The sequence below is a fragment of the Sinohyriopsis cumingii genome, chromosome 6, assembly GCF_028554795.1.
Source record: "Sinohyriopsis cumingii isolate HCF-2022 chromosome 6, ASM2855479v2, whole genome shotgun sequence".
NCBI classification, from domain to species: domain Eukaryota; kingdom Metazoa; phylum Mollusca; class Bivalvia; order Unionida; family Unionidae; genus Sinohyriopsis; species Sinohyriopsis cumingii.
In genome coordinates this window covers 93819188-93845936 of record NC_142966.1, presented here as the reverse complement: position 1 = coordinate 93845936, position 26749 = coordinate 93819188, and the positions used below count along the sequence as shown (strand labels likewise).

At 33.0% G+C, this 26749-nt stretch overlaps 1 protein-coding gene across 2 annotated transcripts in view; it reads right to left on the bottom strand.

The window, feature by feature from the left end:
- The window catches only part of LOC149797465 (DNA repair protein RAD50.L-like), a 240693-nt gene that overhangs the window by 196430 nt on the left and 17514 nt on the right, over positions 1 to 26749 (bottom strand). For both annotated transcript variants that reach the window (XR_016421828.1, XM_089962273.1), the window contains exons 4-10: positions 25852 to 25953; positions 20518 to 20622; positions 16951 to 17024; positions 13938 to 14043; positions 6243 to 6311; positions 5079 to 5168; positions 2446 to 2506 (exon numbers count right to left, since the gene is read on the bottom strand). Coding sequence is in view for 1 of the 2 variants with exons in the window: in XM_089962273.1 (XP_089818399.1) it covers positions 2446 to 2506; positions 5079 to 5168; positions 6243 to 6311; positions 13938 to 14043; positions 16951 to 17024; positions 20518 to 20622; positions 25852 to 25953 (607 nt within the window). In the remaining variant the exon portion in view is untranslated. The remainder of the gene's footprint in view (positions 1 to 2445; positions 2507 to 5078; positions 5169 to 6242; positions 6312 to 13937; positions 14044 to 16950; positions 17025 to 20517; positions 20623 to 25851; positions 25954 to 26749) is intronic.

Here is a 26749-nt window from a genome sequence, read left to right as displayed (position 1 = left end):
ATAACATCCAGCCCAACAACGTTGTAAATATCATTAGTTTTGTGAATGGAAAAGTTTGAACAGACACTTCTGCTTATACTTATAAAATAAACTTAGAAAAATGCAAACCATTGTCCTCTGCAGAAAGAATGGAATACAATATATGCATAAGCTTAAATGGAAACACCTAATTGGGCCTGAAGTTGTAAGAATTTAAATTACTTCAAATAATTCATCCCTTATTCTTGGTAACAAATTTAAATAAGGAACTAATCTAACAGTATTTCTACGGACAAGGATATGCATATATATTTTTTTTAAAATAGCTACAAAATCTCACAGCAATAAATACATGTTTGGATTACAAATGTCATTGCTATAATACAACACAATGCATTTTGGTAATAAAACACAGAGCATTGTTGTAACACAACATAACACTACACAAAGCATCACTGTAATACAACACAAAGCATCACGTTAATACAACACAAAGCATCACTGTAATACAACACAAAGCATCACTGTAATACAACACAAAGCATCACTATAATACAACACAAAGCATCACTGTAATACAACACAAAACATCACTATAATACAACACAAAGCATCACTATAATATAACATAAAGCATCACTGTAATATAACACAAAGCATCACTGTAATACAACACAAAGCATCACTGTAATACAACACAAAGGATCACTTTAATACAACACAAAGCATCACTGTAATACAACACAAAGCATCACTATAATACAACACAAAGTATCACTTTAACACAACACAAATCATCACTGTAATACAACACAAAGCATCACTATAATACAACACAAATCATCACTGTAATACAACACAAAGCATCACTGTAATACAACACAAAGCATCACTGTATAAACACAAAGCATCACTGTAATACAACACAAAGCATCACTGTAAAACAACACAAAGCATCACTGTAACACAACACAAATCATCACTGTAATACAACACAGATCATCACTGTAATAAAACAGAGCATCACTGTAATACAACACAAAGCATCACTGTAATACAACACAAATCATCACTGTAATATTACACAAATCATCAATGTAATAAAACAGTATCACTGTAATACAACATAAAGCATCACTGTAATACAACACAAAGAATCACTGTAATATTAATATAACATAAAGCATCACTATAATACAATACAATGCATCACTGTAATACAACACAAAGCATCACTGTAATACAACACAAATCATTACTTTGAAAAAATATGAATACCCTCAATTTTGTAATAAACAGGTTTCATTCTGAACAACATTCAACTTATTACTGTTCGATTCATAAAGTCATATTAAAGCAATACATCTATAAATGGAAACCAGATATAATATTAAGAATGTAACTTTGCCTTTAGATTAGAAGTTACAAGTACTTTACAGTTAACAAGAGACATTTTTCTTTCATAGTAAATAGTTTAATAAACAAATGCAGAATAAACTTAAGGACAATAGTAACATCACTGTAACTCTCAAGGATACAATGATACTTGTAAATAAAATCACACTGTCCCTTATACATCGGTATTTCATACTTGTAAATAAAATCACACTGTCTCCTTATACATCGGTATTTCATACTTGTAAATAAAATCACACTGTCTCCTTATACATCGGTATTTCATACTTGTAAATAAAATCACACTGTCTCCTTATACATCGGTATTTCATACTTGTAAATAAAATCACACTGTCTCCTTATACATCAGTATTTCATACTTGTAAATAAAATCACACTGTCTCCTTATACATCGGTATTTCATACTTGTAAATAAAATCACACTGTCCCCTTATACATCGGTATTTCATACTGTAAACTCACAGTCCCCTTATACATTGGTATTTCATACTGCAAATAAACTCACACTGTCCCCTTATACACAGGTATTTCGTACTGTAAATGAGATCAAACTGTCCCTTTATACACAAGTATTTCATACTGTAAATGAGATCACACTATCCCTTATAAACAGGTATTTCATACTGTAAATAAAATTACTGTCCCCTTATACACAGGTATTTCATACTGTAAATAAAATCGCTGTCCCCTTATACATGGGTATTTCATACTGTAAATGAAATCACTGTCCCCTTTTACATGGGTATTTCATACTGTAAATGAAATCACTGACCCCTTATACATGGGTATTTCATACTGTAAATAAAATCACTGCCCCCTTATACATGGGTATTTCATACTGTAAATAAAATCACTGCCCCCTTATACATGGGTATTTCATACTGTAAATAAAATCACTGCCCCCTTATACACAGGTATTTCATACTGTAAATAAAATCACTGTCCCCTTATACATGGGTATTTCATACTGTAAATAAAATCACTGTCCTCTTATACATGGGTATTTCATACAATAAATAATATGCATTCTATATAAAAGCCCATACTTACAAATTTTTGTTTGTATTTTGTTGATCTCACTTAATACTGTGGCTATCTCACCAAGTCTCGTCTATTAAAATAAAAAGAGAAATATGATCTTTAAACCAAAACACCCTTCAGTACCTTACCTTTTTCTCATGAAATAATTGATTTTATGATGCTGTAATAGACATTAGTGGCACAACTTATGTTACAGTGGATAAGAGCTCCTTAACAAGATTAAAACTCAATAGATCAAAATATATCTGTAGGTATCCATAACAAGTGTTTGTTTTCTTCCTCATATTTTCCCAATGACAATCAAAATCATAAGTATATTCTAAGAAAACCCAACAAATCAAGTTTAAATAAAAACTGCAAGCACACACTGAAGTTAACATCACCACAAGTAAAATAGTACAGCAATCTAAATCATGACCTTTGAGTTTGAACCCATGTCCTTGACAGGAGACCACTGAATGCATCTCAGAAATTGGCAAGACATATCCCTAAGTGATGCTTGGTTCCAAATCAAATTAAATACTATTTGTTTAAATTACTAAATTCACAAGTCAATTTGTTCAAAAACCAAGCAATGGCTTTTGCATTACCTTTCAAGGCATTTTTTAAAAGATATTATTAAAAAATCAAACTCATTCCATATGTGGTGGAAATCCAAAGGGCCACGTTTGATCAAATCCATTTGTATCTCTTAGTTATTGTATTTACAAGAATGTAGTAAAGGAAAAACACTGGACAAATGACACAGAAGGGACAACAGACCATCACATCAACTCAACTGGCCTTAGGAAACATTTCAGAGTTAATATGTGACATACTGCATATCTCTTGATGTGATGTGTGATGTGACTTTGATTTTTAACGTAGCTTTAACAATTTTTCAGTCATATCACTACGATGTCTGCATTGTGGCAGTTTATAGTGATGTCGAGCACTGGGGCATCATGCCACAGACATGTAGCATGATGTCCCACCCAGTCACATTATCTTGACACCAGGCTGACCAGTCCTAACACTAACCTCTTTAGTGCTGAACGCCAAGAAAGGCAGCTGTTAGTACCATTTTTGTAAGTCTCTGGTATGACTCGGCCGAGGATCGAACCCACAACCTCTCGCATCCGAGGTGGACGCTCTAACCACTAGGCCACCGGAGCAGTCGTATTTCTTGAGTGTCAATTGATAATTTTTATGAAAGTAAGTATATTCCTTCTAGATTATTTGGAACTGTTATGCATATGTGACTACTGTAAATTAAAGAATAAAAATGGTCCATGTAAAAAAAACCCACAAAAACTGCTCCATTCTTTGGATAAAGCAGAGGAATCATGACCCATTCTTTAACACCTGGACACTGTGTAATTTTTTATAATGCAGAAACACATTAAACACACAAAGTCACAAACACATGAACAAACAAAAACACATTACAGAAAGATTTATTTTATTATTATATGCTCATTTTTTCTCCATTACCTTTACATTATCAGAATCATTCAGTATTTTATGATACTGAACTCGCATGCAATTGATACTGAACTTACGTGAATAAAAGAACTACTTTCTACTGTAAATAAACAATGGATGCAGACGCCAACAGTTTTGATTTATTTTATTTGTCTGTGGATGAAGTAAACCAACTGAATTAACTAAAGCAGATGTTTTGTGGACTGCCACATATGAGCTGCTTTGGCATATTCTGCATTAACTTTTTTGATACACTGTTTCGGATTTAGGCTAGCTATAGACGCCAGACAGGGTCCTTACAAATAACATCCACGTGATAAGGCATAAACTGTCTTCTTTAGCTGGTAATAAAAATGGCAAAAATATACTTACACTTTTACATCCTGAATTTTCTCAAAATGTACTTTCTTAGTTCTGTAAATCCAAACTACATGAGCCATGTTATGGGTTCTCAAGCATGATTACGCATTTCAAAATTGTACTGAAATTTCAACTATATTCCAACTGCAATTACATCCTCCTTATTGCACTCAAAATGAAATAAACATTATATTCCATAGCATCTTTTTGATCATTGCAATTGAAAGTCTTCATATTTTTCCCACATTATGATGTCAAACAGTCAATGGCAGAAGAGAAAAACACTTGCAGATGTCAACAGTATGCTGCTCCGTTGCCGCTGAAATACAATGTACCTCATGTAGAATTGGCAAATAAATCAATCCCATAATCATGAAATTTCGTAGAAACGACACAAAATGCCAAAATCTGTTCATTCCAGATCAAATGGAAAAGTTGTTGCAATGTGCATTCATTCACAATATGACTCCAAAGTTCAATTTTAAGTGGACCAAAACACTATTTTCTTTTGAAAGTTATGTTTAGTGCGCGAACAAGTTCAAATTTATATGGACGGAGTTATGTGTGCAATAACACTGATGTTGTGTAATGATGAATCTGCGCTTGTGTATTTTTATTTACATAATTAAGCCTTAGGTAGAATAAAAAAAGGAGCATATAATAAAAAGGTTACTGCATTTGTATGGGAAAATATGAACTCGTTTTGTCGGATGGATATACTGTACTCCCAAGGTTGTGCAGTATTTCCATCCGAAAAACTCATTCATATTTTTCCATACAAATGCAGTAACCGATAAATACTGAAGAAATTCACTGACCTCAAGTGGGACCAGCTGCTTCTTAATTTCCTCATCAGTCTGTTTGGAGGCAGCAAGACTTTCCTCCCGGGCAGACATTTCGTCCTTCAGCTTCAAGTAGATATAAAATATCCCTTTTACTGTGTCATTTTTTCATCACAACTGGTGACAATATGACAATTTCACAAGTATCTGATATTATATGCACAAGCATATCACATATTGTTACGACTCTATAGTCTTAAACTAAGTAACAGAAAGAAGTTAAACCAATAAGTTTAAATTAGTAAAATCAACAAATAACTGAATTCTACAAGTTACAAAGTGAAAATTTAAGAAGAAATTACAGCATTGCAAATGAAATCCAAAATAATCCTAAATATACTATCGCAAGTCCAAGAGTAAAGAATGTTTCAAATGAATTTCAATAACATTGAATGTGCGGATGTACTAATAATCTTGAGTATTTTGATGTTCCAACAGTCATGATGTATCATAATGATATAATTCATAATAATCCTAAAATAGCATTTTAGTCCAAACAGTCATTGAGCAATTTGTAATTCCAATGAATAAAGTAAAATAAATGATTCATCTCAAATTTTATCTGAACACAACTAATAATGAATCTAATGACTGAACTTAAAGTAGGAATGAAGACTTTGTTTAGTAAACCTTCTTTATATACATCCCCTCTTGAATTATGTTTCAATAGCATTTTCTAAAGAAAAAAAATGCAATCATCTTAATGGAATATTACAGCAAACTGTATACAAGTTTCTTCCAGAACCTTCTAAGGTCATAATCAAGGCTCAGTCTTAAACTCAAATTCAAGGAAACAACCTTTTTTAAATTCAAAACAAGACAAAAAACTGGCACAAACTAAAACTCTATCCTCAGTAATGGACAAGCATGCAATACAAATTAAATATACATAACAATATGCGCAAGTATCTGACATTATATGCATATGGTTAACTTTTACAAGGAATTATGAAAGCTTTGCTTTTACAGATACTGAAGCCAAATATAAATGAATAACTTTGTCAACTCTTAGTATACTATAGTTTCCTTTATCATGTGAGAAAGAATGGTACTAACATTTTGACTTTGTAATCTTTATGTTTCAACAGAATATGATTCTACAAAATGAGAGAAAAAGAATAAGAAGAAAGAATTTCCTACTTGTGCAACTCTCTCCTTGTTTGTTTGTAATACTGTTAATGTCACCTTATTCTCCCTTACTTTCATATCCTGAAAGAGAATCATGACTAGTAATGTACAAAATAGTTAGCCATGGTCATAAACATAATTAGTGATGTACAAAACAATTAGCTATGGTCATAAACATGATTAATAATGTATATAACAGTTAGCTATGGTCATAAACATGATTAGTAATGTACAAAACAGTTAGCTATGGTCATTAACATGATTAGTGATGTACAAAACAATTAGCTATGGTCATAAACATGATTAGTAATGTACAAAACAATTAGCTATGGTCATAAACATGATTAGTGATGTACAAAACAGTTAGCTATGGTCATAAACATGATTGGTAATGTACAAAACAGTTAGCTATGGTCATAAACATGATTAGTAATGTATAAAACAGTTAGCAATGGTCATAAACATGATTAGTAATGTATAAAACAGCTAGCTATCGTCATAAACATGATTAGTAATGTACAAAACAGCTAGCTATGGTCATAAACATGATTAGTAATGTACAAAACAGTTAGCTATCATCATAAACATTAGTAATGTACAAAACAGTTAGTTATTGTCATAAACATGATTAGTAATGTACAAAACAGTTAGCTATGGTCATAAACATGATTAGTAATGTACAAAATAGTTAGCTATGGTCATAAACATAATTAATAATGTACAAAACCGTTAGCTATGGTCATAAACATGATTAGTAATGTACAAAACAGTTAGCTATGGTCATAAACATGATTAGTAATGTACAAAACAGTTAGCTATGGTCATTAACATGATTAGTAATGTACAAAATAGTTAGCTATGGTCATTAACGTGACCATCTTACAACACATTCTTCCACTGGGGTTCTGTGACATGGAATACAAGCATTTCAGGATACTGTGTACACAGTTCGGCAGTCTTGTGGGTGCACAGACCGATAGAGCCGTCCATATCATATGGCACCTCACTTCATATGGGTTCATTGAAGAGCACTTCATATGGGTTCATTGAAGATGTGACTATCTTAAAACACTTCAATCTCCCACTGGCATTCTGTGACATGCAATGCAAACAGTTCTGGATATTGTGTGCCCCCTGACTTCAGAATTCATACTTTTTTGACACAACATGCACCGGAATTTGTTGAGGTTTTTCTGTGTCTGATAACTATGTCAGTGTACAGGACTGGCTTCAAGTGTTTGTTGAATTTTTGGCAATGTTGTTACTCATTCATACTTTTTACATGAACTCTCAGATGTTTTGATTTATTTCATCACATAAGGTCACATCCTGCTGCAACAGTTACTGTAATACTCCACAATTAAGCTGTACCTTGCAGGAATTGGATTCCATTACCTACAGGCTGGTCATAGTAACCCTTTTCAGGAATCCGAGAGGTTACAGAGTATACTTCATGGAATAAAAAGGAACAACATATCATAGTAAGCCCAGATTCCCTATTACATACAGGATGGTGGTGCAGTTGTCACCTATGTTGCAAGAGGGAGTTCAACGGCTGTGGACTTGTTGCTGCAGTACATGTGTCTGGTGGCATTTCTTGGATTCTTGCAATGTGGTGAATTCACAGTTCGATCATTGCAGAGAAATTCCAAATGCAACTGCCTGAGGATTCGATTTGAGATGTGACATATTCAATGGATAAATTTATTACTCGCCTTGCCAGTATTTGAGTCTGCGGTAGCAAAGTGCTTTGTCTGGAGGTCATGCTGCAGTTGGTATGGAGGACCAATTAATTAATACTTTATGAGAATAATTAATTAAGACTTTAGGAGAATAATTAATTAAGACTTTAGGAGAATAGTCTTTGTCATGTTATATGCACTAGATCAGAATTCTCCCTAGCCATCTTCCTAAGGAACATTTGTGTAAATGCATTTAGTGTCATGTGCTCTGGACACCATTTTGTTATGTTGGACATGATATTTCATATGGATAAATGCCTATTTGTTCTGTGTTGTAGCTGGTATGGAGGACCAATTAATTAAGACTTTAGGAGAATAGTCTTTGTCATGTTATATGCACTAGATCAGAATTCTCCCTAGCCATCTTCCTAAGGAACATTTGTGTAAATGCATTTAGTGTCATGTGCTCTGGACACCATTTTGTTATGTTGGACATGATATTTCATATGGATAAATGCCTATTTGTTCTGTGTTGTAGCTGGTATGGAGGACCAATTAATTAAGACTTTAGGAGAATAGTCTTTGTCATGTTATATGCACTAGATCAGAATTCTCCCTAGCCATCTTCCTAAGGAACATTTGTGTAAATGCATTTAGTGTCATGTGCTCTGGACACCATTTTGTTATGTTGGACATGATATTTCATATGGATAAATGCCTATTTGTTCTGTGTTGTAGAGCATCCAATGATGACATTTTCCGTCAAGGTGTGGATATGATATTAATGATATGAACTTGGATGTCCTCGTTTGTTCTTTCCATGTGAAGAGGAAATTCCATCGTTTTTGGATATTAGCTGGAGCTCAGCTTTGTGATCCACTGTTTCTCACGGACAATGCTTGCGCCTTAAATATAACTATCATTATCACTACCATTGAGGCTGTTTTGCTCAGGTTAGGTTATGATTCACATCACTATAATGTACATACCTGCCACACTGCGGCAGATACCAGTGCTGCTAAGGCTGGAATTCCGTACCATCTGATCCAGCCTTTGGTCGATGGTCCTTTAATGTATCTTGCAGATATATTCAGGTGCACTCTCACAGAATAGAGTTTGCTTTGTGTAGAGGCATATATCATAGCGTGTGCCTCACTTGTCAGTGCACACTTGTGTCGATCAATGCAATATTCCGCTTCTTTACTTAGAGATACCATCATACAAATTTGGAACACTTCAGAGACGTTGTATCTGTTCATGCCAGTCATTCATTTTCCCATCCTTTGCTACATTGTCATTTCAGCTGTATCTTCTATTAATGGACATGTAAATTCCTAACTGGTTATAATACATATATCTAATATTGATCCCTTTAGGCACAACAGGATTATCATGCAGCTCGAAACCTGGTTCATGCATTTTCCACATTATTTCATTCTCAATCATTTTTATTTTTATTTATCTTTATATTTCCTTAAATTGGGGGCCTTCATTACAGTCACACTGTTCCACAGTCACAGGGCTCCCTTCACTTCGTTTGGGCCATTGCCAAGTTTCATGTATTCACAACTTTGCTTTTGAACCCCAATTTGTGTCAGTACTTAAATGTACTCAACTATTATGCCCAAATACTTCATACCTGCTTCCTACAGTGCATGTATGGAGTATCGGCTGATGTTTGTTATCATAGCAATCCTGAGACTTATCGAGTTTCGGTTATCAGTGTCCCTATATATCTTGTATCAGCCCCTTGTGGCTCCACATACAGGTATCAGACACTCTTCACATTCCTACAAACTCCCCCAAGTCTCTCTTCCTGAGGTATTCCTATAGAAACAATTCAGATCTTGGCTGGTTGAGAGTGCTGTGACAGGATATGCCCCCATTGTGCCACAGATTATTTACATTTACAATAAAGTTTATACTGAACCATGTATTGTGTGTTATTTAAATATCAATTAATTTATATGCAAAATTAAGTAATTGCTAATCACCAACTTAAGACTGTTGCAATTAATGGGCACTGTTTATAAATCCCACCACCCACCAAAAAATAGCAGCCATCATTCACATGTGTTAGGCAATAACCATGCAATTGATCAGCCAGCTAAAGTCCATTCCAGAAAAAATGGTTCCATTTGTTCTGTAGCCATTTTTTCATACCGCAGTTGAAGAAATTAGTTACAATATTCTGATTCATTTGAAATCTAGCCAAGAAACGTACAGTGGTTTGAAAATGTATAGACATCACTTAATGACCTCGACACATACATGTGTATATATGAACCATAACATATAACCATATGCACTGAATCAGATACATCATGAAATGAAATCTGTGCTTCTTTGATGGAATTATTATGGATTCACTATTATGGATTCGATGACAGATGGTGAGTACATGTATTGATGCTATTAATCCAACATATTGTATTTACTGTATATACTGGGACATGATAAACAAATCATTTTTTTCCAGTCCCAGAACTTATGGTGAAACTTTTTTCACCTAGGTCATATGTCCCAAGACTTAAGAAACAAAATAAATTTGTGTTGAATTTGCACCAACCCTGCATGATGCAATAAAATAGATAAAACAAAATGCTTATTTGATAATAAAATATGAAAAAAGCTTGTATGGTTATTATTTATTCCTCTTTTTTCATTATAAGCATTAAAGAATAAAATACATCCATGAACTCTGTTCATGTAGCATAGGCACCCATATTGTAGCATGTATTGTTTATGTCTGATATCACACAACACATTGTTCACTGACATGAACATTAAGTAACAAATTGTGCTTGTTTGTACTCAAAGGTTTGAATATGTTATCCGACTAAAAACTGGATCCAAAAATATTGCAAATGAGAGTTAAATAATCAAGCAATTGCTTGAAGACACCTGCCTGACACCATATTAGGTGCAAAATAAACAAGATTGAATTATATCCAGGTCAACAATATGACAGTATCTCACAAATAAAAATCATTATTTGAAGATACATTCATTTGAGTGCAAGTGACAATCTTTTCGCTTACATGGGTTACAGAAAGTATTAGTAAAGCAAGTTATTGCTGTGTATACTATATATCTGCAAACATCAATGCCCTTTTCTATTAATTATAACTACAGATGCCAAGCAAATAGAAGCCCGGGTGGTGGATAAACACAACTGGCAGTGAGCAGTAAACTCACTGTTTGAACTTACCAACAGGACATCAATGAAAATGGTTATTTTTATTATAAAGCAAGTCAACCTCTGAAGCCGACTTTGGATACTTTAAAGCCAAATTTTTTTAAAGGATATAAATACAAAGGTTAATTTATTACAAATCAAGCTGACCTCAGAAGCCGACTTTGGATTCTTTTAAGTGTGCTGATTTTTTTTTTCATTTTTATTCTTTTTGGTTGAGATCTACTTAAAGGTGTGAACCAGTACCATTCACATTGAATACTGTGCTCAGTGATGTCACAATGGATGTTATATATGTTGATGAACAAATTCATAGTACCCTATATTGTGACAATTAGACCCTGGCATACTCTTTTCTTGACCCGGTTAATTACCTGACCACCACTGAAAAAGTCCATAGCGATCAAATTTTCATCTGTGAGATTCTTGATGACAATTATGGTGCAGAAAATTCAATAATCATGACTGAATAGACATTGGTGAAACTATATTTAGATATTAAATTTTAGAACAACAATTAATATTTAATTCAAGAGGAGTTAATGTGCCTCCATGACCAATTCGACATGCACTATAGTGACGTACATACCAGTTACCTATGGTCATAAACATGATTAATAATGAACACAACAGTTATCTGGTTAGTAAAATAAAGACATTTAAAGAGACACTTATGGTACTATGAGTAGGTAAACATAAAGTTTTTAATGAATACTACATAATGTGACATTTAACTGAACAACTGAATTCAGCTGCAGTAATACCAAGTTTGACATATACAATCTAAATGTGTATACAGAATGTTGGTTTAAGAAGATGGCTTGGTCGCACTTCAAGTTGTAGCAAAGCCTTGCTGTCAGATTATTCATGTTTTACAGATTGCTAATGACTAGAAGTTAAAAGCCTTTACTGATTCATTATTTCCAAAAAGATTCCTAGCAGTGAAATTTCTACCTTTGAGTTAAATTTATCTGGGATTACTGAGTCCTTTCTTCTTTTGATTTATCAACAACAAAGATACAACAGAACTACAAACCAGTTTCAAATTAACCCACCATGAAGATGGAACAGCACTACAAACCAGTTTTGAATTTGAATATATAATTCAACTTTCAGTTCAGTGGCTAATAAAACTTATTAAACATATGAATACAGCAGAATGTTGATTATCTGGACCCATCAGGGGACATCAATTTTTTTCTCGATAACTGGTCATTCAGATGACACAATTTTGGTCAAAAAAGTAGAACTGTGAATGGAAGTATCTGAATTTGAATGGAAGGATCTGGATTTGAATGGAAGTATCTGGATTTGGATTTCAATGGAAGTATCTGGATTTGAATGAAAAATATCTGGATGTGAATGAAGTAACTGATGTGAATGGAAGTATCTGGATTTTTAAATGGAAGTATCTAGATGTGAATGAAGTATGTGGATGTGAATGGAGTATCTGGATTTGAATGGAAGTATCTAGATGTGAATGAAGTATGTGGATGTGAATGGAGTATCTGGATTTGAATGGAAGTATCTGGATTTGAATGGAAGTATCTAGATTAAAGGCATCTGATAATCATATACTGACAGTCTGTGTATCAGTTTTAAACAGGCCTAAATATAAAAGTCTTGTGGAGACCTGACATGTTTAAAGAGCAGGAGAGATAGAAACAATGAAAAATATTATGATACTGTATCTAAATGCTTCACACCTATTGGAGATATAATCACAAAATTCATGTTGGAATTATAAAATGGGTGCAATGGATCATCATTAAATGTGTGGTCTTTTGAACATTATGTGTCTAAGGGCTTTGATCTTTTAATGATGGATTCTTACTTAACCTGTGCTAGTAGGCGATTAGCTTTTATCTCCCATTAAGTCACCACTGACTGATCATTAATTACATCATCTTGGACTACAGAATGACTTTGATCAGACTATTAGGAGTCTTTTGTCGTGCTTGATTAACTTAGTATTTCTTTATGACAAATTACATATTATCAAGCAGCACTCACAGTGTCACTTGGGTGAAAGAATACAATTTTGCTATCGCACTCTCATCCTGTTCTACTAGTAACATTTTTCTTCTACCTTTGAAATATAACTTAATTATTGATAATACCATTGTAATTATAACTATGATATATTCAGTTGTTTCTCACGTGTTTTTCTATTTTATGCTATCATCATGATCTTCAAACATGTACAGTGCAATAAGTAAAAAGTTTATGGGACATGGTAATAGTTCTTACAAGCAAATAATCCAGACATTCAGCATTCAGAGAACTGATGCTTTACCGTAGCTGGTACCAATTAGCCAACAGGTAATTAGCCTCCAGAGTTTATACAACACCAGAGAGTTGATTCTCAAAGAGTTTTCAAGGACTTCCAAACGTTCAAGGAGTATTTTACTTACAGAAACTGAACTATCTCAATAAGCTACTTTGTTTATCTCTTCATAAATAGGTACAAAAGTTGGAGGAAATGCACCAAACTAATTGGCAAAACTAAAGTAAATGGGCTGCTTCATCTTGTAACTACCCATGTTCTGTATCATTTTGTCCACCCAGTTTCATCCCATTTTATACATTTATTATTTTTAGAAATATTTAAACAAATAAAAAATTCTGAATTTACACAAAGATAAATTGAAGGAGTTTGGGGAAAATTCAAGGATTTTGGGAAAAATTCAAGGATTTCCATAAGAAGTTCAAAGATTTTCAAGAATAAAACTAACATTTTCAAAAGTCAAGGCAAAATTTTAAGGCAACCTCCCAAAGCCAAGGCTTTATGAACCATAGTCTTATATAATGAATTAGTTTACAGCCTACCTGTTCTTGTTTTAACTTTCTGATAACGTCCAAGGCTTTTGCATACCGTGTAGAAGCAAATATAGCATCAAACCTTTCCTTCAGCATCTTTCCTTCACTTAGAGGCCTGAAATGTGTATGAAGTGAATCAAGAGGTATTTCTGGGAGGCAATTAATGCCTGCAGGAGTTGAAAATTTCATGAAATTACTTGCCTAGCAGAGCATATGATCAGTCAAAATGGTCAAATAAGCACGTGTATATGATGCCCAAAGATGACTTGTTACATGATTGCTTCTATCAATCAGAGAATATGGACTACTTCATTTCATTCCCAACATGTTGACTGATATGTTGACATTGTTAACAGGAGGACCCAGTGGCTTGGTATCACCCACCTGGTAACAGGTACTTCTCAAAAAGCCATACTATGATTTGCTCAGCTGGACCTTTAACAGGGGAACTTGTGCTGTGAAACAAAGTCAAAAGAATGGGTTTTCAAGTGCAGTAACGGCTCTGAATGAAAATGTGAAATGCTTGAAATGCAAACCATTTGAAGGAATTCAAATTCATTTCAAGGTCCCATTAAAATAAAGTTACATGCCTCTGTTAAAAAATACAATTTTATAGATAGACTTTTCTCTGTCATAAAATGTTACAATACCAATAAGAGTTCAAAGTGGTACTCTATGATGTCATAGACATGTGCTGATGTCACAATGTCATCTAATGGAATGGTAGTGGAATGCAGAACAAAATAACGTTCAGGTCCAAAAAATGATAACATTTTGGTTGATATTTAACAAACCGTGCACATGCATCATAAATGGCAATATTTTGTCAAGTGATCAGAAAGGCTGGATGTGACATAATGTAAAAGAACTAATCTGGGCCACAAATATACACACTATTAAAAATAAAGATCTTCATTGCTCTTCAAAAGGATCACAAGAACAATAGGAATTTCTAACAGAATCTATTTAATCAAAATTAGGTTAAAAAATAATAATAACATATGTATACATGTTTTATGCTATTTCACTCATATCCTACATCAGTGGAGATTTATAGAGTTTGAATAAAATTTTCTTGAGTAATTTTCATTAATTTATGTGAAAAGATCCATTCTGATAAATAAGTAAGTAAAGAAATAAATATTCAGGTTTAGGTATTTCTGTTCCCTCCTGGAAATGTGGATTTTAGCAAGGAAATTGATCTGATAACCTTTATCATCTGCGACTGAATTTATAGAATACTTGATAACTGTCACTTGTGGTAAAATTGAGAGATATACATGTAAGTACTCATTGCAAACAATTTCCTTTTATCAATATATGATTTTATTGAGTTGTCATTTTGTTGAAAATAAATTGTAACATTCCTGTACAGAATTTAAAGTCCATGAAATTGAAATGAAATGAGTGCAGCAGAGAGCTATCCATCTAGAGAAAAGATTGATACCTGCTTACATGAAATACATTAACTACATGACACAACTGCATAAACCTGTCATAAACAACTCTGATCTATGATCCAAACTGAAACCAAATTTATAGAAAGACATGCTGCTGAAGAAAAATAGAGACTTTTTGTTTGTAGGTCTCAGTTCACTGTTTATGACTTACAATATTCTTTGATCAAACAGAAAATCTATTAAATATATAATACCCCAAGACAAAATACCCCATGACAAAATACTCCATTATAAAATACTCCACAACAAAATACCCCAAGAGAAAATACCCCACGACAAAGGACCCTAATCTTGATTTCTTGTACTTTTCGACATATATGGGAGATATGACCAACACACACAACTAGGTTACTTCAGCAATACTTTACCATGGATTGCTGGATTTCAACAAAAGGTCTCGGTTCACTTTTAAAGCACCAGTCATAGCTCAGCAATAAACAGTGGAAGCTGACAGGTGACTGATAATGTTCCATAAAACTGAATGAAATTTATTGCTGAAATGAATAATAATGCAGGAATATTGTCATGTTCCAAGACTAATCTCTCTCTCCCTCTCTTAGTCCAGGGTCTGGATATCTACCATGGGGTCTAGACTGTAAATGAATTTGTTTCTGCAGTCATTTATTATTTTGGAAATTCTTCTTACATCTCTCTCTCTCTCTCTCTCTCTCTCACTGCTGATATACAGCATTTTCATCAGACAATCAGCTGATAATGAAATTGCTAGTTCCCGATATCATATTTTTCAGATGTTAAGATAACAAGGACATACTTGTACTGCTACATCCACCAACAACACACCTCATCCCCTTTCTGAATAATGCACACAATCAGGCAACACACCTCATCCCCCTTCTGCACCATGCACACAATCAGAAAACAACACACCTCATCCCCCTTCTGCATAATGCATACAATCAGACAACAACACACCTCATCCGCCTTCTGAATAATGCACACAATCAGACAACAACACACTTCATCCACCTTCTGAATAATGCACACAATCAGATAACAACACACCTCATCCCCCCTTCTGCATAATGCATACAATCAGACAACAACACACCTCATCGCCCTTCTGAATAATGCATACAATCAGACACCTCATCCTCCGTCTGCATAATGCACACAATCAGACAACAATACACCTCATCCCCCTTCTGAATAATGCACACAATCAGACAACAATCCAGAGAATCATTGCACTCAACAATGATAGAAAGAAGGTGATGTGAAATACAGGGTTCTCCAAAGATGTCACACTGACTGAAGTCTTGTAAACTGCCTAAGCTGTACATGGCCAAGAGGAAATAGTTTGACATGTACATTTAAACTTAAAAATCTCACTAACTGTTGATGACAGTGTGTTGAATTTTTCAAATGATGCAAAATCTTTGTACAGCACAATTTAGAGGCAAGTTATATGAGGACTCTCAGATCTATGTTTTGATTGAAAGCTCGAAACATTAGTTCAATCCATGAAGTCCTTCAAATGTTACTGAGCAGAAAAGAAGTTGAAAGCAAAGCCATATGTCAATATGCTGACGTATCTTTCTAACCAGTTTGAATCCTCTTGATGACAAAATATTACATTGTCCAGGACTGGTTTGGAGACACCAAGTAATGTTGTCATCTGAAATGCAGAAAAATGAAGATATCAAACACAAGCTGAAGCATCTTCAGACAACTGTGACTGGAAACATGTTTGACATATATATGGTCATAGTAAAGTTATATTGGGCCATCCAAGGTTTAACTGGGCTGTACACTTGTAAAAAGACAGGACTGACATGTACTTGAGCACAAAACTTTCTAAAAATGTAGGGAACATAAGAAGAATGGTCTCAGTCCCTGAACGCTTTCTGTCAAATTTGGTAAAATTCTAGTTGTTTAAGTGAGAACAGCAGTCTGTAAAAAAAAATAATTGTGGCCTCTTGACCAGTGTATTCAGAGGAAATGGATGAAGTTTATATAAATGTAGGGATGATCTCCAATTTAAGGTCCAGAGTGGGAGATACATTACTTATATGACCATCAACACAATTCATGTGAAAAATGTTCTGGATGAAACTGTACTGAACAATTGTTACAAAATATAAGTAAATATTTTGTTTCATATAATTTCTTTTTCATCAAATCAGTATCATTTCATTTAGGATCAATTAGATATCATAATAAGCCTTTTAGGACCAATTAGATATTATAATAAGCATTTTAGGACCAATCATAATAAGCCTTTTTAGGACCAATCATAATAAGCCTTTCAGTAACTAAATTCATCCATAATCTGGAGAAGTAACTATAACAAGATTTTCAACATGGCCACCAACATGGCCTCATGCCTCAGAATCACCATTTTGCATTTAGACCAAACTTCAGTGCACAACCTATTTTTTTTAGCTCTGTTGGTCATAGACAGTACAAACTTCAAAGCCTGATAAACATCAACTCTGTAAGGTGAATATTGATTCAGCAATTGGACACACAAGTGTAAGGTCATACAGGACAGGAGAGTGTTTGTACAGACTATTTCAGCTAAGGGTATTATTTTTTGAGAATTTAATTACTTTAAATGGTGATTATTAATTTATTTCACTTCTCCTCTTAAGCTGCTGGGAGAGTTGCCATGAAACCTAACACAGACATGCTTCCCAAGGTCTAGCTGATCCTAAACAAAAACAGTGCTCATAGCAGCCATCTTGAAAATCATACTGCTTATTAGTCCTCAAGTGACTGTCAAACTGAGTCACAGAGACACTTCCTATGACATCTAGTTTGTTATAAATAAAAATGGTGCCAATCTGACATACTGAACAAATGGTCACATTGACATGAATTTTTCACATTAAGATTTCCAATGTCAGTTCTATCATACGTAAATGTGTATCAGCTGAATAGTTTATGAAATAATAAAAGCCTGGAAAAAGGGAGGTTAGTTTATCCATGGGACAAAGTCTAAACTTGAAAATTTTTAAAAGTTTTCTTCTTACCTACTGATAAATATTATTAATGTTTACTGCCAAAGAGCAGACCACATACTTAACCTGAACCCCCATAACCTGCTCAGGGATCCTTCCGCAAATAAAAAGAAAACTCTGCTCTTTTCCAGGCCAAACAATAACAATTTTCAGACCTAACACTAACTGTAACTCCAAAAGAGGTACAAATCTGCATACTAAAATTAATCCCAAAAGAGCAGTTATGTTACTGGTTTCCAACTAAAATGGCTGTAATTGAAGAAAAAAAAGATTTTTTTCAAATCTTTTTAGTCATTTTTTTAATTTTTCCAATCAATAACAAGATTATTCAATATGGCTGTACAGATGGGTCAGCTTAGGCATGGGTCATGCACTTTTTTAAGTTTTACCTATTCAGTTTGAGGGGTTGGCTTATTGTAAATGGGCTTATACACATGTATACATGGTAGATGAAAAAACTACCAATGTGTTATCCAGTATGACCATTACAGTGGTGGTCATCTTGAAAATTGTCATGATTAGATAGTCATATGAGCATGTTTATTTTTTTTATAAAAAGACTTATAATGTTTGTATTATGACTCTTTTATCTTAAACTAAGTAACATAAAATGGAAAACCAACTAGAAAAATTCAACAAAGAATGTAACTAAGTTAAAATATGATAATTTAAGAGGAATTTATAGTAATGTGAATAAAATCCAAAATATCCCAAATGTTCTCTCACAAGTGCAAAAGTACAGAGTGTTCCAAATGAAATTCATGTCTTGAATTTGTTATTTTAAATTTGATCACATTCTGCTGTGCAGTTTGTATGAAGAAGATCAGTTAATTTTGTTTTCTAAATTTAGCAATGCAGCCAAATTAGATGGCAAACAGGCATCATTTGTACGAGCTACAAGGCCTATTTACCAGTATTCCAATTTGTCAAATTTGGTCAAACTCTGTTCAGCAGTTTTTGAGATTAAGTTGTTCAAATGATTTTTTTTCTGTCTGTAGTAACAGTGGCCATATCCGATGTCAGATCTGCATTATTTGTATCAAGTTAAAAAAGCCTTTATGCCAGAGTCCTTTCTCCCAAATTCGGAAAATTTAGAAAAATAGTTTTCAAGAAGCTGTTTTAAGGTTTTCCTGTTTTTACTAATAGTGGTCAACAGCAGACTGGTATTATTTTTTTATAAAACTGCTTTCCATCAAATTTCATGACATTCTATTCAGCTGATTTTTGAGAAAAAAATCATTTAAAGTGAGTTATTTAAAGATTTTTTGTATCAGCATCTATTTATGATGATGGATCAGCATCAATGGTATAACTTTAAAATGTCTTCATGCCAGGATGCTTTTCATCAGAATCAATTCAGCATTTTTGGAGAAGGACTCATTTAAAGATTTTCTAACTTTTTCTAGCACTGACTGTCATATTTTAATGTTGGATAAGCATTACTGGTACAAAGTTAACAAAGATCTTTATGCCAGGTTGCTGTTAAGTTTGGATGAAATCTGCTTAGCAGTTTTGGAAAAGATATTTAACAGCTTTTACTATTTTTAGTAACAGTAGCCATATTTGATGGACAATCAACATCATTATTTTTACCAAGACTGAAAACCAGCTGCTGTATTTTTATTGTGTTCTACTATGTGTTGTGTACTACTATCTGATGTGTACTACTATTTGTTGTGTAATACTATTTTTGTTTACTACTATTTATTGCTTTGTACTACTATTTATTGTGTACTACTGTTTGTTGTGTACAACTATTTGTTGTTGTGTACTATTATTTATTGTTGTGTACTATTTATTGTGTACTACTGTTTGTTGTGTACAACTATTTGTTGTTGTGTACTATTTGTTGTGTACTACTATTTATTGTTGTGTACTATTTATTGAGGACTACTGTTTGTTGTGTACAACTATTTGTTGTGTACTATTTGTTTACATTTGTTTTGAAAGGGTTTATCTTTATTCAAGTTTTGTAATTTTTACATTGGTAGTGCTTATAATCAGTACTATATAGCCAGTATTATGGTGATGTACAGTTAAACCCTATACAACATACATTACTGTTCATAATGAATAATATCATGGAATATATTCCATCCCAAGAGGTGAACATATATAATTTACAAAGAATTGTTTTAAAACATTTACCTCTTTGTATAGATTTGCACATTTTGATGTCATACCCTGCTGCTCTCCAGCTGAATTTTTCCTGGTTATAGCACAATCCTGTGTCTTAGTCGTAATCGTGTTCCCCTGTAGTGATCAGAGATGATTGAAGAATACAGTTAGGTTGATGACTAAATTATCTGCAGTAAATCTTTGTACATAAAATACGTACATGCATACGATTTAATGCATTATGACATCAAGAACTATGATGTTGAACTTATTTCTAGAAAAAAGATTCAAATACTATGCATTCACTATTATTTATGGGGTTATCTTACTATTTTCATGAGGTTACTGTACAATTTTTCATGGGATTCATGTACCAATTTTCATGTGATTACTGTACCAATACTGATTGGGTTATAATGCCAATTTTGTTGGGGCTACTGTACCAACTGCCATGGGCTACCATACAAATTTTTATGGGGTTACTGTACCAATTTTTGTGGATTTCCTGGTGCTACAAACCCCAAATTTAACAACCCACAAACGTATTATCTTTCTGTGGCAATAACAGAAACCCATCACCAATCCTCCTTGAATCTAAGAACTTAAAAAAGTATCAGATTTTGCCAACTAATGAAAATTCATATGAGTGAAAATAAACAAATTCACAGAATGTGTGTCTCTTTCAAGGAAGAAAGTAGAATTTTCTTTCTCCAGAACAAAAAACCCTTCTCAATGAACAGACATTTTGGTTAATAAAGCAGGGTTACTGTGAATATTTATTTTCCTAAGTACATATTTTGAGCTTTTGAAACAAATCACATTGTTGATGATAAATTAATTTCTTGAATGGAGAAGGTGTCACACATTGCAAGTCATGGGCAACAATTCGCTATGCTCCTTTATCACCCATGTCTGCCTGTGCTGAGATTTCCATGTTTTTCATGTGTACACATAAACAGAAATACATTATCAAATCTCCTTTACATCAATAAATAAGCCCACTGCATCAATAATAAGTGACTGCACTTGGAAAAGAAACATGGACTGGCTCATTTAAACAACATAAAAGGTCACCTCGGGTCATGGTCATCTTATGTCATGTTAATTTTCTTATACAGCTTGTGGAGGGGGTCCAATGAGTTTAATATATACTGCTTTCTTCTGGTCAAGAACAGATACCTCTGTTTTCAAAAATATACCTTCAAACAAATATAAATATTTATTTAATAGAACTTAAAATGATATTCTCACATCAGTTCTGGTTTTATCTGAAAGGAGACAATGCATGATTGTTGCATCATATAATGTATAACATGGTAGAAATGGTTTGACAAACGACTGTACTCTTTGGACCAGGCAGGGTTGCATGCTAAAGCTAATATTATTTAGTTTGTATATAAATGATTTGATCGCAGAGTTAAGAAGCAAATGTAGCAAAGGAGTACATAATCACTCCAGACATTGATGAACTAGTTACTTTAATAAACACAGATGACAAGGCAAACTGCTGATATGGTTAGATTACTGCAACAGCCAATAGATGTTATAGGAAACATTGGTTGTAGAACTGGCAAACCTCAACAAGACAAAAACAGTGGTATTTAGGAATGGGGGATATGTGAAGAGAATGGAAACAGCGCTTAGTGACACTGTATTTCAAAGCTGGTCAAAGCCTATTACTAATTCCTCAAAATATTAATACTATAGTATAAATCCCAACTACAATGTTATTACTATAGTCAGTATAAATCCCAACTACAATGTTATTACTATAGTCAGTATAAATCACTACTACAATGTTATTACTATTATAGTCAGTATAAATCCCTACTACAATGTTATTACTATAGTCAGTATAAATCCCTACTACAATATTATTACTATAGTCAGTATAAATCACTACTACAATGTTATTACTATAGTCAGTATAAATCACTACTACAATGTTATTACTATAGTCAGTATAAATCCCTACAACAATATTATTACTAAAGTCAGTATAAATCACTACTACAATATTATTAATATAGTCAGCATAAATCCCTACTACAATGTGATTACTATAGTCAGTATAAATCACTACTACAATGTTATTACTATAGTCAGTATAAATCACTACTACAATATTATTACTATAGTCAGTATAAATCCCTACTACAATGTGATTACTATAGTCAGTATAAATCACTACTACAATGTTATTACTATAGTCAGTATAAATCCCTACTACAATGTGATTACTATAGTCAGTATAAATCACTACTACAATGTTATTACTATAGTCAGTATAAATCACTACTACAATGTTATTACTATAGTCAGTATAAATCACTACTACAATGTTATTACTAGTCAGTATAAATCCGTACTACAATGTTATTACTATAGTCAGTATAAATCCCTACTACAATATTATTACTATAGTCAGTATAAATCACTACTACAATGTTATTACTATAGTCAGTATAAATCCCTACTACAATGTTATTACTATAGTCAGTATAAATCCCTACAACAATATTATTACTATAGTCAGTATAAATCACTACTAAAATGTTATTACTATAGTCATTATAAATCCCTACTACAATATTATTACTATAGTCAGTATAAATCACTACTACAATGTTATTAGTATAGTCAGTATAAATCCCTACTACAATGTTATTACTATAGTCAGTATAAATCCCTACTACAATGTTATTACTATAGTCAGTATAAATCACTACTACAATGTTATTACTATAGTCAGTATAAATCCCTACTACAATGTTATTACTGTAGTCAGTATAAATCCCTACTACGATGTTATTACTATAGTCAGTATAAATCACAACTACAATGTTATTACTATAGACAGCATAAATCCCTACTGCAATGCTATTACTATAGTCAGTATAAATTCCTAATACAGTGTTATTACTATAGTCAGTATAAATGCTTACTACAATGTTATTACTATAGTCAGTATAAATCCCTACTGCAATGTATTACTATAGTCAGTATAAATCCCTACTACAATGTTATTACTATAGTCAAAATAAATCCCTACTACAATGTTATTACTAGTCAGTATAAATCCCTACTACAATGTTATTACTATAGTCAATATAAATCCCTACTACAATGTTATTACTAGTCAGTATAAATCCCTACTACAATGTTATTACTATAGTCAATATAAATCCCTACTACAATGTTATTACTAGTCAGTATAAATCCCTACTACAGTGTTATTACTATAGTCAGTATAAATCCCTACAACATTACTACTATAGTCAGTATAAATCAATACTACAACATTATTACTATAGTCAGTATAAATCCCTACTACTATGTTATTACTAGTCAGTATAAATCCCTACTACAGTGTTATTACTATAGTCAGCATAAATCCCTACTACAATGTTATTACTATAGTCAGTATAAATCCCTACCACAATGTTATTACTATAGTAAGTATAAATCCCAACTACAATGTTATTATTATAGTCAGCATAAATCCCTACTACAATGTTATTACTATTATAGTCAGTACAAATCCCTACTACAATGTTATTACTATAGTCAGTATAAATCCCAACTACAATGTTATTACTATAGTCAGTATAAATCCCTACTACAATGTTATTACTATAGTCAGCATAAATCCCTACTACAATGTCAGAAATACCTCTCATGTAATATACCTTTTAAGTTATGAAAAGATTTAGCGCAAATAAGGTGTTCAAGCCAGAAACTAATGAATGAAACAGGAAAAAGGGAAAAAATTGAAAGAGCACTCAGATTTTGTGAACTGTGCAGGAGAAGAAATATTTATATGATAGCAGACAAATTTCATTTTTTTTGCCCAGAATATGATATTATTAGGAGACAATATCTAAAAAATATACATTGTATTACATCCAAGCAACAAGACATTTGTCTTGCTTATGTCTAGCAGTGATGTAGTGATGCTGTTGAATTTATCACACAACCTGTATTAGATCATTTGCTAGGAGAGAGGTTCTGATATCTCCATTCTAATAAAATCATGTGAAAATGTTACTATTCAGAAATAAGTGTATAAGTAAATCCAGAATTTAAATTCCACCTATATTAAAGAAAATGCAGCATTCCAATTGTGTACATCATAAAATAGAATTTTGTATTATGGGCCAGAGGTGTATAATATTGAAATGGAAGTGGGTCGGTGGTTCTTCCTGGGGGTTTTCCCCGGGTTCTTCCTCCACCATTGATACTGGCCGCCATATATAGCCTATCGAGTGCTGAAAAATAGCGTTAAACCCTGCAACAACAACAACAACAACTAAGTCTGTATAATGACAATGATGAATGCACAACATGGGATGCATAGAAAAGTTTTAAGTTCTTTATATCGCCATAGGAATATATAATGAATCTATTACATAGCCTGGTTAGCATAATGGTAGAATGCTTGCTTTCCACTTCTTTGTGTCTAGGATTTAATGCCTGGTTCCAGCATATACAAAGGTATGTGATCACCCATACAAGGTTTTTCTGTAAAGACCATGTTATGCCAACATCTAAGTCACTGAAAGCTTCTGCAGCTGGTGTAAAATAAATAAAGTTTAAACTTCAAACTATACAATTTAATGAAACCAGCCTTATTAGGAACCACATTTGTCTACTGATGATTAAATCTACCTGAAGAGTGACCTCTGTACTCATAATTAAATCTGCCTTAATGGTGACCTTTGGTAACGAACACCTGTCTTTAACAACCACTTACTCCATACATCCTAAACAAAGTTACCGTATAAATGATGCACTATTAAGTGATTATATCATTGGAGTCCATTTACATATGAATGCTTAGAGACAGTTTTGTCTGTCATGATGATAATCCAAAAATCCTGTTAAGAAAATTGTCGAGGCATGCATATTCAAAACATTTCAGAAAATCCTTCAGTGAATAGATCACCATAAAGTTGAACAAAGGTCCAATGATCAGAAGTATAAACCATTGCTCAGAACCCATGAATCAGGTGCTGATTACTGATATCTTTCATGAGAAAGGAATTTTTAAAAAAAATGAAGAACTCAGCATCTTGTTTACAAATGTTCATCTCAAATTCTGAAATTTGGAAAAGTGATTTTTACTGAATAAAAGATAACACAGAAAAGTTTGTTTTAAGTTATTTAGTTTACATAAAAAAACAGACAATGCTATTTAATAATCAACAGAAAGCAGATTCCTCTGAGAGGTAGGAAAGTTAAAAATGCTGATTCTTTTCTCTTGAAAAAACTATTCTATTCACTAAGAATGTTGAGTGGAATGATGTAAAGCTATCTTGTAAATCAGACAGACTGGAATGCATATTCATTGTTCTGATTCAATACCTTTGGAATTGCTACAGTGGTTCTTTCCACAGTACATTGTTCACCTGACACATCCAGCAGCTCCAACCTCACTTGTCCACCTACTTCTTTCTTCTGCATAATCTGAAAATGAAAAAGAAATGAAAATTAATTTTTTTTAAATTCAACAAAAGACCAGGGCCTGCAAGTTGAACTCAAAATGGAAAAATTGCCTGAAAACATATGACCTTGCATCCAAGGTCAAAAGGTTGAGCAAGCATGTCATAGAGTGGACTGTATCAGCATATGAATGATTTTGCCAATGTATGAACAAAGTCTATCATGGAATTCCAAATATATAAGCAAATGAAAAAGAAATTGACAAAAATCATAAAGCAAATATTCTGTAATTCTATAATTATGACCTTCACCCAGAGATCAAAAGGGTATGAGTACGTGTTGCTGAATGAATTGTCTAAGCTCATAATAATTCATTCTATGTATGAAGAAAATGCATCAAGAGTTAATGAAATATAAGCAAACATAAAGATTGTGATCTTGACCCCAAGGTCAAAGGGTCAAGCAAGTATGTTGCTGAACGAATTGTCTTAGATTCATAATGACTCATCCCAAGTATGATGAAGCTCCATCAAGGTGTATAGGAAATATAAGCAGATGAAAAAAACTTTAACCAAAACTTGAATGCAAATTTTTATTGCAGTGACCTTGGGCCTAAAGTCAATGGGGCAAGCAAGCAAGTCTTTAAATGAGTTTTTATAGTTTCATAAAGATTAATTCCAAGTTTTGAGGAAAATCTATCAAGTGATTAAGGTGTTATGAGCCTATGCTTTTAAAATAAGTAATAGAAATGAGTGAAGACAACAAGCTTTGTAAAATTTAAAAAATAATTTATTTCCCTAGACTACAAAGTAACAAATAT